Below are 17,704 nucleotides of genomic sequence, written 5' to 3' on the forward strand. Positions count from 1 at the left end.
TGGAAGCAGGCATGAGTCATGTTTTGTTAAACATGTTTCCATCTCCCAGTAATTTAGACTCTGACTCAGTGGAAAGCAGAAAAACCATTAGACTAGGGAAGATAATGCATGTATGTATCACTGATGAATGTGTGCATTTAGTGTGAAATGTTATTGAGTGTATGATTACTATGTTAACTAGCTACTTTCCAGATGTAGACTATAGCGGTAAACCATACACAGTCTCTTTTAATGAAAGACGAAGATCTAAATGCAACTAAATTGGTCATCAATTGTGAATACGTCATCTTATGGACTTCTCTTTCATACACGTCATGGTATATGATAGATTAATTTGTATTTTAAGAATAATGACTAAAGGATTTCACCCCAAATACAGTATAAATGTGTGAACGGTGTTAGAGTTATAATGTAGTGTCAACCCACTAACAGAGGGGGAGGAGTTAGAAACTGCTGAGAAAGCATTCCAGGGTGAAGGGGACTGAGAAGCTGTTTAAAGGTGGGCGGAGCAAAGTGCCTTTGTGTGTCAGGGGGTATAAAGGCTGTGTATGTATTTTTTGCGGCAGAGCTCTCCATGATTAAAAATACAGATCATTCTTGCTGGTTGCGGACCTTTGTTTAATTCATGATTAAACCAGAGAATTTACACCCTCTGGGAATTATTCAGAGCATTAAGTTTGATTAATTAGAGATAGAAATTCTCGTGACAAATGGTCCTTCGAGCCGGATCTCAAAATACATCTTTATCGTTCTGAGGACACCAAAAACCGTGCACGGGCGGATGATAGCATCCGTATAGAATAGACCTGGCCTTCGACGTTAAGGTTATAAACAGGCCGGTGATGAATCTTATGAACGATAAAGACGTTAACGAGGTTTGAAAAAGCATTTAAATCCGAACTGCAAAGAGAAGGTCAGTAATTTTTATTCATGGATTTGGTGTAATTATTTGAACTTGTATGAGAATAGTAATTATTGTGGAGGGCAGAGAATAGTTACCAAAATCTCATAAGATAATTAAAAGGGAGGAAGGGTGTCACGCGTGCTGTAGGTGGGTGTAGTGGTGGAATCAAACGCAGGACACCGAAGTATAGTCCAACAGACTTTAGTAAATCTCCAACAAGGAAAATACGACACGACTTGCCCGAAGGCGAAATTACGCACGAAGGCGAACAAAACAAAAGCGCACTAAACAGGTGCGTAAACACTCCAACGCAGTGGAGGGAAGCTCAACCGAGCGAAATAGCGAAATAAGCCCAACACACGACAGACCAAAATCAATAACACACAACACTAGACAAACACAACGAGAAACTTATAGGACACTAATTACGCTAAACGAGAACAGGTGTCACAACAAACAGACAAAAGCAAACGAACATGAAACATACAACGGTGGCAGCTAGTATTCCGGAGACAACGAACGCGAAGCCTGCCCGAACAAGGAAGAGAGGCAGCCTCGGCCGAAACCGTGACAGTACCCCCCCTTGACGCGTGGCTCCAGACGTGCGCCGACTCGGCCTCGGGGGACGACCCGGAGGACGCGGGAGCAGGGTGCGTCGGGTGCCCCGATGGAATTCCGTCAGGAGAGACGGGTCCAAAATGTCTCCCCTCGGCACCCAGCACCGCTCCTCCGGACCGTACCCCTCCCACTCCACTAGATATTGGAGACCCCCATCCGACGTCTCGAATCCAAGATGGACCTCACGGAGTACGCCGGTACCCCTCGATGTCCAATGGGGGCGGAGGAGTCTCCCTGATCTCACTTTCTTGGAGTGGGCCAGCTACCACCGGCCTGAGAAGGGACACATGGAACGAGGGGTTAATACTTTTATATTCAACAGGTAGTTGTAATTTGTAACCCACCTCGTTCAACCTTCCCAGGACTTTAAATGGCCCTACAAACCGCCAACCCAGTTTCCGACAGGGCAGGCGGAGGGGCAGGTTTCTGGTAGAGAGCCAGACTCGATCACCAGGTGCGTACACCGGTCCCTCACTGCGGTGGAGATCGGCGCTCGCCTTATGACGTCGGAGGGCCCGCTGCAGGTGGACGTGTGCAGCGTTCCATGTCTCCTCCGAGCGCCGCGCCCACTCATCCACCGCAGGAGCCTCGATCTGGCTCTGCTGCCAAGGTGCCAGAACCGGCTGGTAACCTAACACACTTTGGAAAGGGGTTAGGTTAGTGGAGGAATGGCGTAGGGAATTCTGGGCCATTTCGGCCCAGGGAACGTACCTTGCCCACTCCTCCGGCCGGTCCTGGCAGTATGTTCTAAGAAACCTACCCACATCCTGGTTCACACGTTCCACCTGCCCATTACTCTCCGGGTGGTAACCCGAGGTGAGGCTCACCGAGACCCCCAACCGCTCCATAAAAGCTCTCCAGACTCTGGAGGTAAATTGGGGACCTCGATCAGACACAATATCCTCGGGTACCCCGTAGTGCCGGAACACATGGGTGAATAGGGCTCGGCAGTTTGCAGGCGGTAGGGAGGCCCGGCATGGGGAGCAAATGACAGGCCTTAGAAAACCGGTCCACAACGACCAGTATAATGGTATTCCCCTGTGAAGGAGGAAGGTCAGTAAGGAAATCCACCGAGAGGTGGGACCATGGTCGTTGTGGAACGGGCAGGGGTAGTAACTTACCCCTAGGCAGATGTCTAGGCGCCTTACACTGGGCGCACACCGAGCAGGAGGAAACATAAACCCTCACATCCCTTGCCAACGTGGGCCACCAGTACTTGGCACTAAGACAGTGCACTGTCCGGCCGATACCCGGGTGTCCAGAGGAGGGTGACGTGTGAGCCCAATAGATCAATCGATCCCGAACCTCGAGCGGAACGTACTTCCGACCCTCCGGGCATTGCGGTGGACTAGGGGCGGTGCGTAACGCCCGCTCGAGCTCAGCATCGACCTCCCACACTACCGGTGCCACCAGACACGACTCCGGCAGTATGGGAGTAGGCTCCACGGACCTCTCCTCCGTGTCATACCGCCGAGACAGCGCATCTGCCTTACCGTTCTGTGACCCAGGGATGTACGTGATCTTAAATGTAAACCGGGTCAAAAACATATTCCATCTTGCCTGCCGAGGGTTTAGCCTCCTCGCTGCCCGGATGTACTCCAGGTTACGGTGGTCCGTCAAAATGAGGAAAGGGTGTTGAGCCCCCTCGAGCCAGTGCCTCCACACCTTTAGGGCCTGTACCACGGCTAACAGCTCCCTGTCCCCTACGTCATAGTTTCGCTCCGCCGGACTGGAGCTTCTTGGAATAAAAGGCACAGGGGCGGAGTTTAGGTGGCGCGCCTGACCGTTGTGAAAGCACGGCTCCTATACCGGCCTCAGACGCGTCCACCTCTACCTGAAATGGTAAAGAGGGATCCGGATGCGCCAGCACCGGAGCCGAGGTAAACAGGTCCTTCAGCCTCCCAAACGCCCTGTCCGCCTCGGCAGACCACTGCAGACGCACCGGACCCCCCTTCAAAAGAGACGTGATGGGAGCTGCCACCTGTCCAAAACCCCGGATAAACCTCCGGTAGTAATTCGCAAACCCCAAAAACTGCTGCACCTCCTTCACAGTGGTTGGTGTTTGCCAATTACGCACGGCTGACACCCGGTCTACCTCCATCTTCACCCCTGACGCAGACAACTGATACCCCAAAAAGGAGACCGACTCCTGGAAAAACAGACACTTCTCTGCCTTAACATACAGGTCGTGCTCCACCAGCCTCCGCAACACTCTGCGCACCAGGGCCACATGCTCGGCACGGGTAGGCGAGTACACGAGAATGTAATCTATGTACACAACAACCCCCTGCCCCTGCATGTCCCTGAAGATCTCATCCACGAATGATTGGAAAACTGACGGAGCGTTCATCAACCCGTATGGCATGACAAGATACTCGTAATGGCCCGAGGTGGTACTAAAGGCTGTCTTCCATTCATCGCCCTCCCTGATGCGCACCAAGTTGTACGCGCTCCTGAGATCTAATTTAGTGAAGAAACGCGCCCCATGCAAGGACTCAGTCATGGTCGCAATCAGCGGGAGTGGATAACTGTACTTCACCGTGATCTGATTGAGACCACGGTAATCGATGCACGGGCGTAAACCACCATCCTTCTTCTTCACAAAAAAAGAAACTCGAGGACGCAGGGGAAGTGGAAGGCCGTATGTATCCTTGTCTCAGAGATTCGTCTATGTAAGTCTCCATAGCTTTCCTCTCCTCCTGAGACAAAGGATACACATGGCTCCGTGGGAGCGCAGCTCCTGCCTGGAGGTCTATCGCACAATCCCCCTGCCTATGGGGTGGCAACCGCGTCGCCCTCGACTTACTAAACGCGATAGGCAAATCCCCATACTCAGGGGGAACGTGCAATGCGGGCACCTGGTTTGGACTCTCCACCGAGGTAGCCCCTACGGAAACGCCCAAACATCGACCCACACACTGAGCAGACCACTCCATCAGAGCCCTCTCCTGCCACGAAATAGATGGGTTATGGGTACTCAACCAGGGCATGCCCAGCACCACCGGATACGCAGGCGAGTCAATCAGAAATAGCTGAATCATCTCCTGATGACCCCCCTGCGACACACATCCTAAGTGGCGCAGTGACTTCCCTGATCAAGCCCGCACCCAACGGACGGCTATCTAGGGCATGAACGGGGAAAGGGACATCAACAGGAAGAAGGGGAATCCCTAAGGCTAAACAAAACTTCTTATCAATAAAATTCCCAGCCGCGCCTGAATCTACCAGCGCCTTATGCTGGGAATGAGGTGCTACCTGTGGAAAACTCACAGGTATACAGAAATGTGCAACAGAGAGCTCTGGGTGAGTGGGGCGCCTACTCACCTGGAAGGAATCCCCAGTGCGGGACCTGTCGTCCTCTCCCCTAGGAGGCCATCCCCAGCACCTAGCCGCGGTGTGTCCTCCCCGACCACAGTTGGTGCAGGGGATGGACCCCCTAGTAAGCCGACCCCTCCTCTCTCTAGCGCCAGCGCCCCCGAGCTCCATGGGGCACGGCTCGGAGGCGCTGGAGGGTGAAATGGACGGACCCCCCTCGGGACGTCCGCGGGTAGCTAGCAGGTTATCCAGCCTGATGGACATGTCGACCAACTGGTCGAACGTGAGGCTGGTGTCCCTACAGGCCAGCTCCCGACGGACGTCCTCTCGTAGACTACATCTGTAGTGATCGACGAGAGCCCGATCATTCCACCCTGCATCTGCCGCTAGAGTACGGAATTCGAGGGCGAACTCCTGGGCACTCCTCCTCCCCTGCCGGAGGAAGACCAGACGCTCCCCCGCCGCTTTCCCCTCCGGGGGATGGTCAAACACCGCCCTGAAGCGGCGGGAGAACTCGTCGTATGTTATGGTGTCCGCGTCGATCCTCCTCCACTCCACGTTGGCCCATTCCAACGCCTTCCCGGAAAGGCAGGAGATCAGGGCGGACACGCTCTCATGTCCCGAGGGCGCCGGGTGCACGGTGGCCAGGTACAGCTCCACCTGGAGAAGGAAACCCTGACACCCGGCCGCGGTCCCATCGTAGGCCCTCGGGAGCGAGAGTCGGACTCCTCGGGGTTCCGGTGCGGGAATGGGCTGACTGGCCGATGGTGCTGGCAGGGAGGATGGCGACTGGCCGATGGTGCTGTAGGTGGGTGTAGTGTTGGAATCAAACGCAGGACACCGAAGTATAGTCCAACAGACTTTAGTAAATCTCCAACAAGGAAAATACGACACGACTTGCCCGAAGGCGAAATTACGCACGAAGGCAAACAAAACAAAAGCGCACTAAACAGGTGCGTAAACACTCCAACGCAGTGGAGGGAAGCTCAACCGAGCGAAATAGCTAAATAAGCCCAACACACGACAGACCAAAATCAATAACACACAACACTAGACAAACACAACGAGAAACTTATAGGACACTAATTACGCTAAACGAGAACAGGTGTCACAACAAACAGACAAAAGCAAACGAACATGAAACATACAACGGTGGCAGCTAGTATTCCGGAGACAACGAACGCCGAAGCCTGCCCGAACAAGGAAGAGAGGCAGCCTCGGCCGAAACCGTGACAAAGGGGGTCTGAAATGACTCAAGGTGAATGGCCATTACCAAAATAAACTAGTTAATATTGAGATTGTACGGGGTACAGTGTTTACAATATAAACAGGAAGGGAGATAATTATCATCGTGTAAGATAGATACATTAAACAAATCAAGAGTTATAAACAACTGGGGATTTGCTCTAACTCTGTCTATTTACGGATAGTGTTAGTGAAATATCGTATAAGGTTGTATAAGTGTGAGACCTAATGATCCATCGAAATACGTGATAATTGTTTCAAGGAAGGGACTAAAATAGGTTGCGTGAGAAAAAAATGGTTGTCTCATCCGTTTCATGAAACTGGTGTTTTAAAAAAACTCTGGGTTACGGGTTGGATAATTTAAATGGTTAATTACAAAAGCAGATCATAAACATTGGCTCAAGAGTCGCACCAAATAATAAGTCCCAGGAAAATAATTCTGGATTGAATTATTACTAAACGGGGGGGATTTCTTATTTTTAGACCATGGGAAATAAATATTCTAAAGAGGTCCAAGAATTAACGGGGGATGAAAGACATAGCATTATGTTAAGGGAATCGAAGAAATATGTTTTATGGATCAATTTGGGAGAAGAGGTATGGATTTATTGGGCATCTCGATGTGGAGAAATTAGAGGCTAAACTGTGAAACGGATTTGAAGAAACAGCGAGGCGAGGGGAGGGGCTAGACACAGCAAGAGTATGGCTTTTGGAGAGTCAGGAAAGACTAGAGAATTTTGCTAGAGAGTGTAAGGCCCCGTGTAAATACTGTAACAAAACAGGTCATAACCATCGCGACTGCAAAGCTAAGGGAAAGGGCAATGTCCGGGAAATGACAGTCTATTTTTTGGTTCCACGGGTAAAATGTTTGAAGAAGTGATTTGTGTCGATTAAGAATTGGCTAAAAACACCACGAAGCGATTATTTGAGAGGTACCTATACATTTCTAACGATATATACGTATGAACTTTCTCACCCAAACGTAGACGTACGTCATGGGTGAGAAAGTAGAGAATATTTACATTTGCATTTTTGGTCATTTAGCAGACGCTCTTGTCCAGAGCGACTTGCAGGAGCAATTGGGGTTGGGTGCCTTGCTCGGGGGCACATCGGCAGATTTTTCGCCTGGTCGGCTCGGGGATTGGAACCGGCGACCTCTCGGTTGCTGACACGGTGCTCTTGGTTACTGGGCTACCTGCCGCCCCATATGAGTTTAAGGTTGTGCCATTGTTTGATTATGTGATAAGGTTATGTGATAAGGTTTAATGGGTAATCGGACCATAACTAATGTGGTTATAGAAGTAATGTATAAATAGTAGAGAGCCAATAGAGGGTTCCATTGAACTATTATGTTTTGTTGGGCATTTCAATGGCATAAGGTGAAATCTGTGTGTATGAGTGAATTCAACGGCTGGTATGAATGGTAACCGGATACTACTGAGTATTTGGTTTGTTGATGTTGAATGGAAGATTTGTAGCGTGGTTGGGGTTAAATAGAAAGACTAACTTATTCAATAGGGAATGGGTGTAGGGAGAGAGAGTTTTTACTTGTATTAAAAGTTGAATTAGATAGCTTTAGAAGTATTCTAGATAGGTCTATGAAAATATGTTACAAGTACGAATGACATTATTTCCTAAGAAGGAAGATGATTAGGGCAGGTCCCCGCGCCTCCCCCGTTATTAATTAGGGACGAATCAGAGAGAACAGTTAAAGAAATTGAATAGCGAACTGAAATGGCGATAGAGCTGTGAAAATTGAGTTGAGGACAAAGGAGAATAATTTATGGCTCTGGTTAGTGGGGAAAAAATAGAGACAGTCCAGCGAGTTAGATTGAGCTGTAAGATTTCAAGTAGAGGTCTAAATACTTGACTGGAAGGCAGTGCTTTTATAAATTCTAATGGTTATTACTTTATTGTATAGGTTGGGTAACACCAGTGGTGTATGAAAATAAGTGGTGAATTCTAAAACGATAATTTGGTTTCGTTACGTGAACAATGGGATATCGTTTTTACTATTAGGATGATGGATTGAATAAACATTGGTTATAAGTATGAAGTTATTAAACAATAGGTTTATATTTTAAAAACATCAATGCAACAGGTTGCAATGATTAAATTAATAGAAAGGGGTTATAGGGTTATATTAGAAGGTGTAGTGAACTTAATGAAACGTGGTATTATATAGTGTCTTCCAGGATTGATGGAAGTCTCCTATAGCATTATGTTATGGGAGTGCCTGGGATAAAATATAATGTCTTACTTACACGGAGTATGTGATTGTATTGGCTAATGAATGAAATATGACATTTACAGGGGCGAAAGGAACAATAGAAGGGGAGACAGATTTTCCTATGGTGTTGGTAAAATAATTGATAATGGATCATTTGAGATGAGATCACATGGAGCAGATTTAGGGGTTCAATAATCATTGTGAGATTAGTTATGAGGAATTAGATTGATACAAACGATTATTGATGAGTTAGGACTGGGGATATCTGTATCATGTTTTGTGTGTACTTACCATCTTTAGATTACTGATGGTAATTGAAGGTTGACAAAATGTATAACTAGGAGAAAGAGATTAGCTTATCTCATTGGAATGTTGCCAAGGGCTAGGGGGAGCAGTAGTGAAGTTAGGCAGTATTTAGGTCGTAAAAGGGAGCTACCAAATTAAGTGGGGCCTGGCTATCTTTGATTGTTGTTTTTCAATTGGGTTTTTTAAATAAAAAACAACACACCTAGTATAATGTTTATAAAGGGTTGTTATGTTGAATTTAGGGGATTTTCAACAGTTCATAGGTGGTGTTTACTATGCTGTGGGATGGAACGGTTTGTTGGGTGATTTCAATGGCCTCTGGGCTCTGTTTTGACTTTCTGGTGTTGATTGGTCATCCACACTGGTGGTTCTGGGAGCATGAGAGAAGGACTTTGGGATGGTTTATTTTATCAAATTGAGGGTAATTTATAGTGCTGTGAAAAGTGTGAAGAAGATTATAATTTGGTAATAATAGGATTTGAAACATTAAAATAACAGAAGAGGGAGAGAGCTTTCCCTGAATGAAAGATACCTGTTGCTAGTCAATTGTACTAATCTTGGATTACTTTTACGGGATATAAGTAAGTTGAGATGTTATCAAATGTTGTCATTTACATTTCATTTTTATTATGCTTTAATAAACAAAAGTTGGTATTTGAAACTAAATTAATGCAATGAGCTGCAGTAATCAGAGGATGGCACAATCTAATGCGAAACAGCTATTGCCTAGATCATTGATTTAGTAATAAGATCAGGAAGATAGTAATAATAGGAAGCTGGATAGGATAATTTAAGATAGGGACTAGCTGTCCAGAAATAGATGAAGAATGATGAGCTTTTTGGGAATGATAGACTGCTGTAAAGCTTGGGTACTCCATTATGTACTGCATACTGGTAAATTAAGTGATCTTATCTATGGGAAGGCAATGGTAGCCCATGGTAAAATCATTTGGAACTCTGAGGAGGAAGAACAATTTATGAAGAGAAAAAAGTTGCTCACTTCCCAAACAGTCTTAGCTTTTCCTACATATAACAGGGATTTTACCCAAATGGTAAAGAGTAAAGAGGGATATATGACATTGGTTGTGATTTAAAGATGGTGATGAGGGAGTTTTTTTAGTGGGCTATTAGATATAACTGGGTTAATCACGAACATAGAGTTTTTTAATTCTTTGTTGCTAGGCAGAAGACTTAGGTGACCTAGGGTCGAAGTGCTTGCTCTTACTTCAATCCATGGCTGTCTTTTGGTCTCTCTTCAAACATTGTGAAGGGAGCGGCACCAGGGTTGAGCAGAGTTCAGGCTAAAACCTGTCTCTCCTTTGCTATCTTCTTGATTGATTACAACATGAAGGGGGGTTTGTGTTAGGTTTGAAAGATTTAAGTATGGACCTGTCATGTCCAACCATCAGTCTTCAGGTCAAGCCCGGGAGAGCCGGGGTAGAACAGTTTGAACTAAACATGAGTGTTTTTACAAGATAAGAGATTGATTGATTGGATTACTATTGATTCTGAACTGAATGAAAGTCGAATTTAGCTGCCATAAAAGACAAAGGAAGTGGGAGGAGCAATAAAGAAGCAAGGGACAGTCTCAAAAATAAATAAGGGATGGCAATTGGATGATAAATTACCAATATTACCTAAGTGATTGTTTAGGTAGGTGGTAATATTGACACATGAGCAGAACCATGTGTCAAGAGGGGGGAAGAGGCTAGTGGTATGATTAAATAATATACGAAGGAGAGGACAAAATACTTTTAAAAAAAAGTATAGATACAGTCTAGAAAGAGAATACTGATGTGAGCGGTATGTCAGAGGTTTTGTGCCCCACAGGTGAACTAAAGGAGAAGGTGACCCACTCTATCTAACCAGGTGACTGGTGAGCATCCAGTCCCTAAAGAAGAAAGACTGGAAGCAGGCCTGTTGGGAAGGGCCCTATCAGGTGATATTGGTCACTGCCTTTGCCATTAGAATAGCAGAAAGAGCAACCTGGGTCCACGTTACCCACTGCAAAAAGGTAAGAACACATACAAGCACCACTGAACACACGCAGAGTTAGAGAGAAGAACTGGACCAATAGGGTCCGGGGATCACCTCTGTTAACGAAGATCTCCTACCCCGACCTATCATCACTGTAGTGTGTTCTTAGGGTGTGAGTATGGGGTGGTACCAAGCAGAAGGATTAAGGGCAGGAGAGGGTTGGCGGTTTTGGGGAATATGGGTGACCCTGAGCTGCATCATAGTCTCGGCAATAGTCTTCATATGTCAAGATCCACCACCACCCTGCACCAATTACACTATGCCCTTACCATTATTAAGAAATAAAAGGGAAGCGACCCGACATACTGACCATCAAGGACGAGTGATCTACAAAATAGGAGTCAGAGAAGGGTGGGGAGTAAGATTCAAAATTAGGATTAGGGATCTTATCAGGGCGGGTAAGCAAGCAACGTGGGATTATAGAATCCCATTGTATTTATGTTCAGCTCCCTCGGCGGATTGTTCCTGGGCTCAGGTGTTTAGACATACTGGGGGATGGAGATATGAGACGGGGGGGGACTGGACGTCCAGATGGAGGATAAGAAGGTATAACGACATCCCCACGGAGATGGTAGTAACAATAGTAAAGGTCACTAAAGAGGACATGAAAATAACTTACTGGGCTTGCGCGGACGAATACGGACGCGATACCTGTCTACGATTACATTTGGTGGAGTCGAAAGAGATGGAGGGCCCAGGTCCTGTCATTAATCCATTAATAGCGATTGACCGAGTAAATCAGTCAAAGGATGACGGAGTCAATTCAACTAACCCGTCCACGATAAAATATTTTCTCCTCCAAGAATGGAACCAAGGGGAAGTAGAGGGAGTCCCGGATGAAAATCTCTGGTTAAAGTGGATGAAGTACACTGCTAGGGCCTTGGGGGAGACCAATTGTTATGCATGCTCCATTGGGCGACCGACAATGTTGACCGCCCCAATGCCAAAGGAAATGTTTACCTGTGTATTAGACCTGGGGTCCAATCAAAAAGAGCCCAATTGCACAGGAATTGGGCTAGCAAAGTTGACTTACTCGGCTAGCCCACCTAGGTTCACTTTAACTCCTGGCGAATACCAGTGTTACAGACATAGAAATGGCACCCGTAACTTGGGTGATTTTGATGGCTGTAAGGAGATAATTAATGTGACTGATTTAGATAGGGGAGGGGGGAAAAAAATTATGAACCTTACCATCCCTCTGACTGATGTGTGGTGGGCATGTACTAACAAAGGGAGCATTCGACAGACATTACCAGAAGGATGGGTGGGTACTTGTGCCCCAGTATTGTTGGTCCAACCTGTAAGAATTAGTCATCAAAGACCAGTGACAGGAAGAATAATCAGGAGGAGAATAAATATAGGTCAGGAAGGAAATAACCCAATTTGGATAGATGGTATAGGCATCCCCAGGGGTGTTTCAGACGAATACAAAGCTATGAATCAAATATGGGAGGGTTTTACCACAACATTTTTCTGGTGGGTGACAATAAACAAGAATGTGGATTGGATTAATTATATCTATTACAACCAACAACGATTTATTAACCAGACTAGAGATGCAGTAAAGGGGATCTCCGAACAATTATCCGCCATCCCACTCATGACTTAGTAAAAGAGGTTGGCTCTAGATCAGGCAGAAAGTGCCGGTGTCTATAGAATGATAAGCCATTGTTGCACATTTTATCCCTAACAACACCACACCGGATGGGACAGTCACCAGAGTTCTTGCAGAATTAACTGCACTAAGTGAAGAATGAGCTGAGAACTCAGAAGTTAGTACATCGTGGATAGGGTGGTTTGATGAAATGTTTGGTAAATGGAAAACCATAGCAGCCACCATCTTAGGGGCGGTCAGTGTTTGTATGGGTATTCTTGTATTATGTGGTTGTTGTCATGTTCCCTGTGTCCGAGGATTGGTGAGTAAGGCGTTGGTGAAATGCAGTATCTCAACAATGATGAGAGATGGACCGACTCCGGACTCTGACCAGGGGAATGTGAAAAACGATCCTCCAGGCATGGTGGATGACGAGGATTTTGACCCTGAAAGACCGCAATTGGATGAAATGTTTATTAGTTCTGACGTAATCTTTGAGATTAATCATGCTTGGAAATACATTTATCCTGAATGTGAAAACATTTAGTCAATGGAATGGATTGATAGATTAATTTGTATTTTAAGAATAATGACTAAAGGATTTCACCCCAAATACAGTATAAATGTGTGAACGGTGTTAGAGTTATAATGTAGTGTCAACCCACTAACAGAGGGGGAGGAATTAGAAACTGCTGAGAAAGCATTCCAGGGTGAAGGGGACTGAGAAGCTGTTTAAAGGTGGGCGGAGCAAAGTGCCTTTGTGTGTCAGGGGGTATAAAGGCTGTGTGTGTATTTTTTGGCGCCAGAGCTCTCCATGATTAAAAATACAGATCATTTTGCTGGTTGCGGACCTTTGTTTAATTCATGATTAAACCAGAGAATTTACACCCTCTGGGAATTATTCAGAGCATTAAGTTTGATTAATTAGAGATAGAAATTCTCGTGACAGTATATTATATAATTTATGTAGGATGCTATAATATCGAACTGCTGAATGGGTATCATCCCATCTCTGTGATAAAAGTGTTTGCCACTATACTGCTGGGGATGCAATTTTTGCTTCCTCTAAACCCCCATCCAAACCGAGACAAAGAATGTCTGATCGTTAATGAAGGAGTTTTCCTTTAGAAGAGATGTGGCTTTCCTTTCCCAGCACTAATCAGGGCTTCAGAGGCACGAAAGGGGGAGGTGTGGTGGGCACACGTCAAGATTAGTGGATGACCTCCAAGTCTTCTTTCATCTGCCAATTAACGCAGAGGAAATGCAACAGCCAGGAGCGTCAAACAAAAATATACACACGCAGTACAACACACAGACACACACACACTTTCTGGTGATCAGTTTGCCCGACAGAAAACAAAAAGTAATACCAGTGTGGTTAAAATAGGTAAAAGCCGACATTAAAGCTGACATTATACTCCAAGTTATCCCTATGGGAAGGATGTTCCCGTGTGGATTAAACCACTGTGAGGGGCGATACATGTCTTCACATCTGATAAACAATGGACCATGTTTAATGAGCACAGTCCAGAGAGTTTAATGATTTCTCCCAAATCAGTGTTGGTGGGATAATTACGGCGGCTATGCGTAGCAGCAGCAGACTAGGGGGGAAACAATTTATGGGACAAAAATGTAAATGTATTCTTAGCAGTGAGGGAGAGAAAGGAGAAATAATGCACAAATTACATTGACATTCTTGAGAAAATGCGAGCAATTAAATTCCCAGCCATAATAAATAAAACAAGTCCAGGGCTAAACAACAGAGGATGGGAAGGGGGTAGGGGGTACGTACCAGGGTGGATTGTGGGAAAACAACATCCATGAGCCAATGCGCTTAATTTCCTCTTCAATTATTTATCAAGCAGCATCAGCATCGTTTATGACGCACTATCAAACTTAAGCTAGCATGAAGAGTTTTCAGCTTTACAAAACGTGTAATATTTACCTTGAAAAAGCCATGGGCGCTGTTCCTCTGCCCTAACCAGAAGGTTGTGTCCTCAGGGATGTCCATGAACGGGATCTCCACCACCCTCTCATAGATCCTACAGAGAAAGAAAGACAGGAACTGGTCAGCAAAACACAGAGGGTCAGCAAAGCAGGATTACTGCTCATCATAAAACATACTGAAATTGCCAACCACACCACACCTTCTAATACTACTACCACTAAAGCTTGTAACAGTTATAATATTTGATTAAATTGATGGCTAATAAAGCCTCTAACACTAGAAACACCCTCTTCAGTCATCCTATTCCCTACTTATTATAGGTAGTTTATAATGGGAATAATATTGGATTAAATGAAACATGATTAGTGTCATAGTTATATCTCAGTACATTTAGCCTACCTGTTGCAGTCAACGTGCAGTATGATGTGGGAGGCGCTGACAGCCACAGAAACCTTGTGCCACTGTCCGTCTGCCAGGCTGTAGGGAAACACCTCGGTGTAGGCAATCTGACCCTTGGTGCGGTAGTGGAGACGCACCTCACTGCGCTGCCCACTGCTCTCCAACTCCAGGAACCTGAAGGGACGAGCAGACAGAATATGGATGGAGAGAGGAATTGCTACACACATACACTACATGGCCAAAAGTATGTGGACACATGCTCGTCGAACATCTCATTCCAAAATCATGGGCATTAATATGGAGTTGGTCCCCCCTTTGCTGATATAACAGCCTCCACTCTTCTGGGAAGGCTTTCCACTAAATAGACGATTTTTCCACACTACGCGCTTCAGCACTCGGTGGCCCCACTTCTGTGAGCTCGTGTGGCCTACCACTTCGCGGCTAAGCCGTTGTTGTTCCTAGACGTTTCCACTTCACAATAACAGCACTTACAGTTGACCAGGGCAGCTCTAGCAGGGCAGAAATTTTACGAACTGACTTGTTGGAAAGGTGGCATCCTACGACAGTGCCATGTTGAAAGTCACTGAGCTCTTCAGTACGGGCCATTCTACTGCCAATGTTTGTCTATGGAGATTGCATGGCTGAAATAGCCGAATCCACTAATTTGAAGGGGTGTCCACATACCTTTGTATATATAGTGTAGCACTACTTACATGATAGCACTACTAACATGATAGCACTACTTATGAGTGTCTCTGCTCATAAAATATCACCCATGCATTCTTGACAGTGAGACAAACACAGCTAGGGAGTGTTCTGTATTTTCATACCAATACACAGTAGAGACTGACCACAAGCAGACAAAGGGACAAGAGTGGTGTGAGAATGTCCCTGGATCGGACACTGTACGTATGCTCCATTTTATACACCTGTCAGCAACGGCTGTGGCTGAAATAGCCGAATCCACTAGTGCACGTACACACACACATACTACCCAATTCAACCACAACATCACTAACAGAGGTAAAAGGCAGTATAATTGAGGATAGACCACACCCATAGCTCTTTTTATTTTTTATTTATTTAACTAGGCAAGTCAGTTAAGAACAAATTCTTATTTACAATGACGGCCTACACCGGCCAAACCCGGACGACGCTGGGCCAATTGTGCGCCGCCCTATGGGACCCAATCACAGCCAGTTGTGATACAGCCTGGAATCGAACCAGGGGGTCTGTAGTGACGCCTCAAGCACTGAGCTGCAGTGCCTTAGACCACTGCGCCACTCGGGAGCCCAGATAGCTCTACATTTCCTGTTCATTCCCAGAATCAAAATCCTTCCAGTAAAGTAGATTTGTGCACCGCACTCACCCCATTGTAAATTATAAGTGCTTCACCCTGTTTCAAAGAATCATGACACATTTCTCTGTAGATCTGCAAACCCTTTCAAAATCCAATCACTTGAAGTGCAAGCTTAATGCTACTCTACGGCTGTCAAGGACAGCTTCAGCGAGACAACACTAATGCATACACGTAATGTGAGTGAGAGTAAACTCATGGGGACATTGGTACATTGGTATTCCAGGAAACCCCTGCCTTCCTTCTGTCTAGTCCGTTGAGATTCCCCATGTGAAGTAATGACACTAATGGAAAGAGCTGCCAGAGATGCCAATACAGAGTCATCAGCTCTGGCTTTAAATACTTCTACTCACTTCAAACCACTATTCAAAAGAAAAACAGCCATTTAGAAGAACTGTAGTGGTGGAGTGGATTTATCTACAAACCAAATCTAATGAGTTATTCTCCTTCAGCCATGCACAATATACCAGCTGCACAAATCCAGTAACACTGCCTGCCGAGATCACCCAACAACCCATTTCTAAACCAAATGAAACAATGGTTCTGTAGCATGAACACAGCCTGCACACAGTCTGGCTCAGCTAATCAGAGCTGGGGAAAGTCATTAAGGTCACTATGAGGTCTTTACTCTGCCACTGACTTTAATATACACAGTTCAATCAACACATTATGTGGTGTCCTGATTGGAAAACAGATCAGCATACTAGCTAACTAACCGGGACGGAGAGGGAGGCTCATCACATTTCTTTTCACAATCACCATGGTCGTGTGTTTGGTTTGGTGATGTACTAGGAATAAAATGTTGGTGTACTGGCTGGGTAATTTGCTTTTTCTGTACAGCATCGTTTAGCCTGTTTTGTCATGTGATTCCTGCAGCACTAACAGATTTACAAAAACACACAAATACTGTATGTACCCTCAACACATTCTACGCACAGATGACAATCCCATATTTTTAAAAGGACTTCACTGCAAAGGTGAGCCATTCATACTCTGATCAGTGTGTTTTGTGAGGACTCTAGCATTGTATTCAGTACGTATTGTAAGGGCTCTGGCCGTACCTCTGTTCAGAGTGGTGGATGGAGAGGATGACCCCAGAGTTGAAGTGCTCCTGTTTCAGGGTGACTACAACGGTGAACTCCCTCCGGCCCCTCAGCTTCTGGAGCATCCGCTCAGACACATCCTCAGGAGCCTTCACCTCCCTGGACGAACCTGGGGAAAGAGCAGGTGGCAGTTTGGTCATTAAAAAGGCAATATTGTAGTAGCACTTGAGCATTCAAATACATTAGCATTATTTAGGTACGCATTTCATTTCCATGTGTTTTCATTAATTACAGGTTTTCTATCATTGTTGCAAAATACAAAGGATATTCATGATTGTTCAACCATAGTGCCATATTAGAACTAGTATAATGTGTTTAGATGAATAACAGGGAGCGAACGACGACAATGATAACATTCAGCTAGCAGGCTATACGCTACATCGGCAGGACAGAACGGCTGACTCTGGTAAGACAAGGGGTGGCGGTCTGTGTATATTTGTAAACAACAGCTGGTGCACAAAATCAAATACTAAGGAAGTCTCGAGGTTTTGCTCGCCTGAGGTAGAGTATCTTATGATAAGCTGTAGACCACACTATTTACCAAGAGAGTTTTCATCTATATTTTTCATAGCTGTCTATTTACCACCACAAACCAATGCTGGCATTAAGATTGCACTGAATGAGTTGTACAAGGCCATTAATCAACAG

General features: G+C 45.6%; 1 protein-coding gene across 2 annotated transcripts in view; it reads right to left on the reverse strand.

The window, feature by feature from the left end:
• LOC121576753 (protein kinase C-binding protein NELL2) overlaps nucleotides 1–17,704 on the reverse strand; it is a 136,180-nt gene that overhangs the window by 100,289 nt on the left and 18,187 nt on the right. For both annotated transcript variants that reach the window (XM_041890179.1, XM_041890178.1), the window contains exons 3-5: nucleotides 17,015–17,165; nucleotides 14,597–14,770; nucleotides 14,195–14,291 (exon numbers count right to left, since the gene is read on the reverse strand). In XM_041890179.1, coding sequence (XP_041746113.1) covers nucleotides 14,195–14,291; nucleotides 14,597–14,770; nucleotides 17,015–17,165 — 422 coding nt within the window. The remainder of the gene's footprint in view (nucleotides 1–14,194; nucleotides 14,292–14,596; nucleotides 14,771–17,014; nucleotides 17,166–17,704) is intronic.

This window comes from Coregonus clupeaformis, chromosome 11, assembly GCF_020615455.1.
Source record: "Coregonus clupeaformis isolate EN_2021a chromosome 11, ASM2061545v1, whole genome shotgun sequence".
Classification (NCBI taxonomy): Eukaryota; Metazoa; Chordata; class Actinopteri; order Salmoniformes; family Salmonidae; genus Coregonus; species Coregonus clupeaformis.